Genomic DNA, 9839 nt, shown 5'->3' with positions numbered 1-9839 from the left:
ATATTTTGAGATAGGAATTTTGAGTTTTCTTAAGATGTAAGCCATAATCAGCAATATTAAAATAATAATTTATCATTAAAAATTAATAAATAATTTCAGTTGATTTGTAATGAATCCAGAATGTATGACAATATTGTGATAAAGTTCTTTATCTTCTTTATAAAGCTCGTTATCTTCCGTAATGCGATTAAGAAAAGAAAAAAATACTTTTTCAACATATTCTGATATTTTGAGATAGGATTTTTGAGTTTTCTTAGGATCTAAGCCATAATCGGCAATATTAAAATAATAAAAGGCTTGCAATATTTTAGGTGATTTGTAATTAATCCAGAATGTATGACATTTTTTACACAGGATTGTATCAGAAAATTAGAATATTGTAATAAAGTTTTTATCTTCTTTAAAAAGCTCTTTATCTTCTGTAATGCAATTAAAAAAAGAAAAAATACTTTTTCAACATATTCTGATATTTTGAGATAGGATTTATGAGTTTTCTTAAGATGTAAGCCATAATAAGCAATATTAAAATAATAAAATGCTTGCAATATTTCAGTTGATTTTGTAATGAATCCAGAATGCAATGACATTTTTGTTTTTGTAGTTACATTACAGAAGATAAAGAACTTTATCACAATATTCTAATTTTCTGAGAGTGGCAACAACAGCTATTGCTCAATAAACAGATGTTTTACCATCATCAGCGTGTTTCCCTGAATAAAACGCTTCAGTATGAACACAACTAGCTTTTTTTCCCACAGAAACAAATAGATAAATGGACATATATCCAACAGGACAACAACATTAATGTAATATGTCCTTAAAACAAGTGAAAATGAATCAGTGTTGCTTCCTAAGTGGACATTGTGAGTTCATAGAGGTGATTTTTTGAGCTGTATATATTTAAATATACATAAAAATATACACAGTGGTCCCTCAAGATATGAATTTCATTTGCTCTGGAAGTGGGTTCGTTTGTATCTTAAATGAATTTTCTCAATTTAAAAATAACAGAAAACAAATCCATTCATGCCAAAACCCCCCCAAGACTCACAAAATAAGGATATTTTTATAGAGAAACCCTGAAAAAGAAAAACCACCTGCAACTCAACTTAACTTAACAAAGGAGTCGGCGGTGGACGCTTCCAGTTAGGCCCAGAAATATTTGGACAGAGACACGATCTTCGTGATTTGGAGTTCTGCATGCCACCACATTGGATTTGAAATGGAATTAAAGTGCAGACTTTAAGGTTTAATTCAAGGGGTAGGAATTTCTATAGAAACGCTCCTACTTCGAAGAATAAAGGGGATGTGCAGAATTGTGGCAACTATAGAGGGATAAAGTTGATGAGCCATACAATGAAGTTATGGGAAAGAGTAGTGGAAACTAGACTGAGAGCAGAAGTCAGCATTTGTGGACAGCAGTGTGGCTTCATGCCTAGAAAGAGTACTACAGATGCAGTATTTGCGTTGAGAATGCTAATAGAGAAGTACATGGAAGGCCAGAGGGAACTGCGTTGTGTTTTTGTAGACCTAGAAAAAGCATATGACAGGGTGCCAAGAGAGGAGCTCTGGTGTTGTATGAGGAAGTCTGGAGTGGCATAGAAGTATGTTAAACTGGTGCAGGACATGTATGCTTGCTGTGAGACACTGGTACGGTGTGCTGTAGGGGTAACAGAGAGGTTCAAGGTGGAGGTGGGACTCCATCAGGGATCAGCTCTGAGCCCCTTCTTGTTCGCAATGGTGATGGATAGGCTGACAGATGAGGTTAGACGGGAATCCCCATGGACCATGATGTTTGCAGATGACATTGTGATCTGTAGTGAGAGCAGAAAACAGGTGGAGGAAAATCTAGAGAGGTGGAGGTATGCTCTGGAAAGGAGAGGAATGAAAGTTAGTCGCAGCAAGACAGAATATATGTGTGTGAATGAGAGGAACGCAATTGGAACGCTGAGGCTACAGGGAGTGGAGATCAAGAAGTCGGAGGATTTCAGGTACTTGGGGTCAACAGTCCAGAGCAACAGAGAGTGTGGAAAAGAGGTGAAGAGACGGGTCCAAGCAGGTTGGAATGGGTGGAGAAAAGTGTCAGGGGTTCTATGTGATAGAAGACTATCGGCCAGAATAAAAGGAAAGGTGTACAAGACAGTGGTGAGACCAGCGATGATGTTTGGACTAGAAACTGTTTCAATGACCAAAAGACAGCAGGCAGAACTAGAGGTTGCAGAGATGAAGATGTTGAGGTTCTCTTTGGGAGTGACCAGGATGGAGAGGATCAGGAATGAGTCTATCAGAGGAACAGCAAGCTGCCAGGCAAGAGGTCTGGAGGAAGACCAAAGAGAAGAATCATGGACGTAGTGAGATAGGATATGAAGGTAGTTGGTGTGAGAGAGGAGGATCCAGAGAATAGGGTTAGATGGAGAAAGTTGACTCGCTGTGGCGACACCTGAAGGGAAAAGCCGAAAGAAGAAGAAGAAGAATCTGTCACAGGGGTGCAGGACATGTATGACTGAGACAAAGTGATGATTGAGATGTTTTGGACATGAACAAAGGAGTGTTCATGTCCAAACCATGGTGAAGATCTGGGTAGAAGGTTGCTGAAGGTGAAGCTGCCAGGCAGGAGGTCTGGAGGAAGACCAAAGAGAAGATTTGTGGACGTAGTGAGAGAAGATATGAAGGTAGTTGGTGTGAGAGAGGAGGATCCAGAGAATAGGGTTAGATGGAGAAAGTTGACTCGCTGTGGCGACACCTGAAGGGAAAAGCCGAAAGAAGAAGAAAAGCAATTGGGCAAATAACCATAACCCGAAGTAAAATGTTACTTTTCAATATTTTGTCGAGAATCCTTCGCAAAGCAACGACCGTCTGAAGCCTGGAACCCGTGGACGTCGATGCTTTGCCAGGCGTTTCCTGCAGGCGTCTTCAGTTGTTGCTTTTTTGTGGGTTTTTCTTCCTTCAGGTTAAGAAGAAACGCACGCTCCATTGTGTAGAAATCTGGCGATTGACTCGACCATTTCTTTCTTTTAACAATTTCCCGGTTTGCTCTTGCAGTTTGTTTTGGATCGCTGTGCTGCACCGTCCAATCGACTTTGCCGCATTTGGCTGAATCTTAGCGGAAAGTAGATCCCGATACACTTTTCACAATTCATCCGGCCGCTTCTCAATTTGTAATATCATCAGTAAACACGAGCTCACTCGTGCACTTTTGTTTTTTCTTTTCCTCAGAATGTACCAAACTGTTGATTACCAAACATTTCTGCTATCTCTCTGATGGATTTCTTGTTTTTCAGCCTAAGAATTGAATAACAAACTGCTAAAATAACAAAACTTGTGTCACTGTCCAAATATTTCTGGGCATAAATAAACTACCGCCATTTTTGGAAAACAAGCTACTACTTTTTTCACTTTTTTGAACACTGCAGCTTAAACAATGTGGCTAATTCATGTATTTTTATTGGTTTTAGTGCGCAGGAGGAAGGCAAAGATAGCGATAAAAAATGGATGGACTTTTCCTTGTGTTATTTATTAATAATCTTTTTGCATGTATTTAATTTATGTATTTAATTTATGCATTTAATTAAAAGTGACCCTCCTCGTATTCTTATAAACCTTTCCCACAGTGTTCATGATACAGAACACTGTGCTCTGATTGGCTGCCACCTGAGGAACTTGCTTATTTTGCTCTAAAAGTGATTAAAATAAAAAAAAAAAAATCCCAAAACAAAAAACAATTATACCATATATCTGTAGTATTATCCGTGATATAAAGTCAACACGACAGCGCAAAGAAAAAGGCACATACGTGCACGCCCATAGGGAATGCATTAAAGAAGCTTTTTTTGGGGGGGAAAAAAAAATCACATGAAATTCAATTCTATGACTGAACTCAAGGCGATTTCAACCTAACTTAAAAATATATATAAAATTAAAAAAAAAAAAAAAAAAAAAAAAAAAAAAAAAAAAAAAAATTAAAAAAAAAAATCCCTGCGTGCTGATTGGATGTTACATTCAGAGGCGGGATGAGATTTTAAAAAGTCCCTTCCAGCATCTTCCAGACGGCTCTCTGGAACGTACCACCTCGGGCTGTATGCCTCAAAATGTGTCCCCGTAATGGACCGATCCAAGGTGAACCACTCGCCCAATCACAGCTGGGCTAGGCTAGGCTCCGCCCCCTTGAATGTAGGACGAATGGTATGAATATTTACAGTGTAACCATGACAACAAGGGCAGGACAAACAAACATCTTTAAAAAAAAAAAAAAAAAATGATGAAAATTCAAGCTTAAAAATCAAACATTATTTTTAATGCAGCTTGTATTTGAAAATCTAAAAAAAAATGCAGTCTTCCCCGACAACAGAAGCGGGGAAGGCCGAGTCGACGAAGGGATCTTACGGGAAGTGTAAACAAACACAAGCTAGGCTACTTCCTGTTACGAGAGCGGCTGGTGTTCACCGTCAGTAATACGGGCAGACGGCGTCGAAAGCGGCGAACCCGGGCCAATCGGGGAAGTCGCCGCCGTAGCACTCGTGGCGGTCCGAGCGGCTCAGGGCGCCGTCGTCCCGCCGCGTAGACGACCAGACCACACGGTAGTTATGGCCGCGGTTGCTGTCCCAGAACTCGCCGCCGCCCCCTTTGTAGCGCACGACGAACTCCACGTGCTGCGGCGGTCGCAGGGTGTCGGGCAGCGGCACCTGGAAGGAGAAGGTGTCGTGGGCGGAGCTCTGGTACGAGTCCCTGATGTAAACACAGTCCACGTCGGTGTAGCTGGTCCAGGTGTCGAAGGTCAACCGCAGGCGCACCGACTTCTCGAAGGAGAGGTTGCGCACCTTGACGGTGCCGGCGAGCGCCGCCCCCTGCAGGACGCAGCGCTCCAGGCAAACACAGTCGCGCTCCAGACGTTGCCTGAAGAGCAGGTAGTCCGATGACGGCTGGGGGAAATCCAGCACCAGCTCATCGGCGGCGGCGGCGGCGGCGGCACTGCCCGCCGCCTCCTGGACCCACAGGGGGACGGCGATGGGGTCGGCGAACTGCGAGAAGACCTTGATGCGGGTCAGCGGCAGGCCCCGGTGGTCGGCGAACGTCACCTGCTTCCTGGCGGCGCTAGAATCCGGCCGCGGCAGCTGGAAACGGAGGCAGGAGCTCCGGGGGGCCTTGAAGAGCACGTTCTCGCACGACAGGAAGAGAGGCAGCGCCATGGCATGATGGGACGCACGGGCGGGAGGCTGGCGGACAAGGAGGTCAGCTGTCAATCGTGCTACCTGAGCTGTTGTTGCTATGGTTACCTGAGCAGCAGTTTGACTAAAGTTACTGTCGAGTCGTCAAAAAAAGTCGCCTGAGATGTCGGTTCAATTAAATGTCTCGCTCTGCTTTTAGGCGCTAGCTGAGCTGTTAGCAGCTAGTTGATTAGCTTCTGATAGATAAATGGGCGGTATTAGCCGATCGACTGTCAAAAAAGTCATCTGTGTAACTAAGCTGATCAGTGGTCTATACAGATAAACAGGTAGTTGTTAGCCATTAGCTAATCAGCTGTCAATGGATAAACAGGTAACGGTTAGCTGCTATCAAATCAGCTGTCGATACCTGGGCAGTTGAGTGGACCAGCTGCCGATGAATAGGTAGGTAACTGTTAGCCGCTAACCAGTCAGCTGTCTATGAAGTTACCTGGGCAGCTCTTGGCTGCTAGCTGATCGAAGGTCGATGAAGATGAACAGGCAGGATTTAACTGCTTGCTAATCAACTGTCAATAAATAAACAGGGAGGTATTAGCCGCTACCTGTTACTGTCAATAGATAAAAAGGCAGTGTTAGCGGCTAGCAAATCCGCTGTCAATACAGTTACCTGGGCAGGTGTATGCAACCCGCGGCTCTTTCATCTTTACACTGCGGCTCCGAGTGGCTTGGGAAAATAAATTATAAAAATTTAATTGAAGAGTATTTCATCTGTGGTAATTCCTTTTTTTAACTTTTAGTTCTAAGTTGGAAGATTATTGTGATCTTGAAATATTAAATAAAATTATATTTTTTATTTTTCGCCGCTCAAAATATCGTCACACTCGCGGAAGCCGGTAAAGTCCCGATTTGCAGATGCTGTGCGCAGAAGTTCAGGAGCAGAAGTCCCATAAAACCTGGTAAAATAAATATTTATGAAGATATTTCGCAAATATTTCTTTTTCATTGTTTACTTACACAGTGATTTTTTTTCCCAATTTATTTTTGAAATTCAGGTCAAGGCTCCGCTAAACGCTCTGAAAGCCCAAAGCTCAAAATGAGTTCATTACATAAATAAAATCTAATTTTTTTTTCCGTAATACTTTGTGAATTTCAGAAGCAACACATTTCACACTTGTTTATACAAAGTGTGAAGGTAATGAAAAGCAATATATACAGTGGTACCTTTATTTTAGGCGTCAAAAAGTAATTGCGGCTCCCCGTGTTTTCTTTTCCGAGGAAACCGGGTCAAAATGGCCGTTTGGGTGTTACGGGTTGCCGACCCCTGGACTAGCCGATCAGCTGTCAAGAAGTTACCCGTGTAGTTGTTATCTTATCTGCCAGCTGAACCGATCAGCTGTCACTGAATAAACAGGTAGCGGTTAGCTGCTAGCTGGTCAGCTGTCAAGGTACTAAAGGCAGGTGTCAGTCACTAGCTAATCAGCTGTCAAGGGATGAACGGGAAAACTGTTAGCCGCCAGGTTAAACGCCAAATGTTAGCTGCTAGTTAATCAGTTATCAATGAAAGCATCTGGGCAGAGTGTAATGAAGATAAACAGCCAGGTGTTAGCCACTAGCTAATCACCTGTCAAAGGATAGAGTGGGTGGGGTTAGTCACAAATTAAGCAGCTGCCAAAACAGTTTCCCGGGCCGGTGTTAGCCACTAGCCCGCCAGCGGTCAGCTAATCGGTGGTCAATAAATAAACGTGACGATGTTACTCGATACTGTCAAAGATGAATAGCCAGATTTTTGCTGCGAGCTGATCAGCGGTCAATAAAGTTAGCTGGGCAGGTGTTAGCCACTGGCCCAACAGCTGTTAAGATTAAACTTGGATATACTTAAATAAATAGATAGTGGTTAACCACTAGCCGATCAACTGTCAATGGATAACCAGTCAGATGATAGATGCTAGCTAACCAGCACTCAATGGATAAACAGGTAGCAATGAGCTGCTTGCTTACCAGCCGTAAGGTGTTAGCCGCTACGTGATACTGTCAATAATTAAACAGGAAAGTGTTAGCCGCTAGCTGTCACTGCTGTTATCTGGGCAGGTGTTAGCCACTAGCCCACCAGCTGTCATGAAAGAAAAACTGGCAAGTGCTAGCCGCAAGCTAATCAGCCGTTAGTAGATAAACAGGGTGCAGTTAGCCCCTAGCCGAACAACTGTCAAGACAGTTATCTGGGCCAGTTATCGGTTGGCCGATTAGCTCTCAATAAAGCTACATTGGCAGGTGTTTGGCACTAGCCCACCATCGGTCACGACAGACAACCTTTTTTTTTGTCACTAGAGACAATCAGACAGGGGTTAGCTGCAAGCTAATCAGCTGTCAATTGATAAACAGACATATTAGAGCTAGCTTAGCTGATTGGGTATGGATAGATAAAGAGACAGGTGTTAGCTGCTAGCCAATCATCTGTTAGTGGGTAAACTGGTAGCGTTGAATCGCTTGCTAATCAGCTGTCAAGAAACATAAACAGACAGGTATTAGTTGATGGCAAATCCGTGGTCAAAACAGTTTCCTGGGCATCTGTTTACATCTGACAAGCTGTAAATAAAGACAAACTGGCAGATGCTACGTGATACTATCAGAGAAATAGGAAGGTGTAAGCAAGCAGCAAATCAGCTGTCAATAAACCTACCTTGGCATGTGTTAGCCACTAGCCAACCATCTGTCACGACAGACAATCTGACAGGTGTTAGCCGGTAGCTAATCAGCTGTCAGTAGATAAACAGACAGGTCTTACCCACTAGCTTAGCCGATCAGATATGGATAGCTAAAGAGGCAGGTGTTAGCCGCTAGCTAATCAGCTGTCGATAACGCTACCTAGGCAGCTGTTCGTTGTTAGCTGAGCCGATCGGCCGTCAAAAGCTAGCGTAGCCGATCAGGTATGGATAGATTGAGAGGCAGGTGACAGCCAATCACCTGTCAATGGATAAACAGGAAGCGATCAGCAGTCAATGAATTAACTGGTAGCTGTTAGCCGCTAGCCAGTCAGCTGTCAAGGAAGTTACCTGGGCGGCTATTAGCGGCTAGCTGTCGATAGAGGTAAATAGCCAGGTGTCAGCCGCTAATTTAGCAGTAAGCAATATCAATATCGAGACACAAGTTAAGGAATCGACCTGTCGGTGAACTGTACCTGAGCGGCGCCGGCAAACCATCCAGGTCGGCGTTCGGTACTCGGAGCCCGGCGCGGTCCGACCTCCTCCGGACTGAGTTTGCTCAGCACTCGGGGTTCACGTGAACGCAGACGGGCAGCCAATCAGCGACAAGACGTCAGCAGCGAGCGCGAGAGGTCACCTGTACGGAAGCCCCGCAGGGTCAAAAAGGACGCCATGTTTATTATTATGATTATAATTACTTTTTATAATTGTTCTTTGACATTGACTTGCAGTGAGGAGAGCTTCAGGGAGAAAAAGTAAAAAATATTTATTAGGGTGTTTAAAGGTCGAGAATAGTGAGGGTGGATCGATATCTCTTTCCCTTCACCATTCTGGCTCCTCTTGCTTAGTTACATAATCTCCTCATCTTCATCGTCACCGTCAGCAGATGCCTCTTTTTTAGAACAGACCTTTTGAAATAGGTTCGAGGTCAATATTTACCCAGGGCTCAAATATTTGGGTTCTGCGGGGGGAACCTGGACGATCAGGCGACAGTCGAAGTCCAAGCACCGCCAGTGCCCAGAGGATGTCATACCCATACTCGCCACTAGAGGGCGCCATTTCACCCACCTCCGTAATAATAGAATAGAATTGAGACATTGCAGTACCTACAATACTACTACTACTACTAATAATAATATTGATAATAAAAGTAGGTCAAAATGCATTGTCTTGTGTTTCAATCAGCAAGTGAAATAATTCAAAGGAAATTCCTTTACAAATGAATATCTCCATGAACGTGTATTTATGTAGACGTGATTATGAAGTCACATAAATAAATATTAATAATAACACTGGTAATCTCTTTTCCTGTTTCAACCAATATTTGAAATAATTCAAAAGAAATATCTGTGACAAATAAATACTTCATGAACGGGTATTCATGTTTTGGCTATTAGCAATTAATATATTTGATTTTTTAATACAATGACAACGATAATAATCGTAATTATGCAAATATTGATAATGACAGCCCCATTATGCTTTTATCCCTTTTTTGCATTTGTTTAAATTACTATGATTGTCATTATTATAAGTAGGAGTAGTAGTAGTAATCGTATTCTAAGTAGTAGCAGTAACTAGAATCGTGGATTTTTGTTGTTGTTGTAGTTCCCCGTGTGGCCGCTAGAGGGCGCCAGAGGGCTGTGGAGTTTCAGATGGCGACGGTGAAGAATGTGTAGGAGGAGATGATGAAGATGAGGAAGGTGATGATGAACAGGGTGAAGAAGATGATGAAGATGATGCTGAAGAAGGTAAAGGTGATGAGGGTGAGGAAGGTGATCACTGATCAATTCATCCATTCACTCTTAACTCAATTTATCTATTCATTCATTTATTTATCCATTTCATCCATTTGGCCATCCATCCATCTCACCATCATCCATCATCATATTTTCATCCATCCATCCATTCCTTCATCCATCCATCATCATTCATTCATTCATTCATTCATTCATTCATTCATCAATTTGCATTTATT

At 42.7% G+C, this 9839-nt stretch overlaps 1 protein-coding gene across 5 annotated transcripts; it reads right to left on the bottom strand.

Annotated features, from left to right (window-relative positions):
- Positions 1-4272: 4272 nt before the first annotated feature.
- Positions 4273-8437, bottom strand: ppp1r3b (protein phosphatase 1, regulatory subunit 3B). 5 transcript variants are annotated; one of them, XM_086153128.1, is made up of 4 exons: positions 8338-8415; positions 5830-5886; positions 5572-5728; positions 4273-5213 (listed from the first exon to the last, which is right to left on the bottom strand). In XM_086153128.1, exon 4 carries the CDS (start codon positions 5184-5186, stop codon positions 4446-4448), a length of 741 nt encoding a protein of 246 aa, XP_086009254.1. In that variant the 5' UTR covers positions 5187-5213; positions 5572-5728; positions 5830-5886; positions 8338-8415; the 3' UTR covers positions 4273-4445. The 5 variants fall into 5 exon arrangements, with proteins under 5 accessions (XP_086009254.1, XP_086009253.1, XP_086009255.1 ...); XM_086153127.1 differs by having other exon boundaries at positions 5653-5728; XM_086153129.1 differs by lacking the exon at positions 8338-8415 and adding an exon at positions 8025-8305 and having other exon boundaries at positions 5653-5728.
- Between the last annotated feature and the right edge of the window lie 1402 nt (positions 8438-9839).

Source organism: Fistularia commersonii, chromosome 9, assembly GCF_037954325.1.
Source record: "Fistularia commersonii isolate RoL2024-O1a breed Wild chromosome 9, RoL_Fcom_v1.0, whole genome shotgun sequence".
Lineage (NCBI taxonomy): Eukaryota > Metazoa > Chordata > Actinopteri > Syngnathiformes > Fistulariidae > Fistularia > Fistularia commersonii.
Note: the sequence above shows the minus strand (reverse complement) of the source record. Positions and strands in the feature narration are given on the sequence as shown.

Bases quoted from the DNA above. Each gene is read 5' to 3' on its own strand.
- ppp1r3b (XM_086153126.1), bottom strand. From the start codon at position 5,186: ATGGCGCTGCCTCTCTTCCTGTCGTGCGAGAACGTGCTCTTCAAGGCC.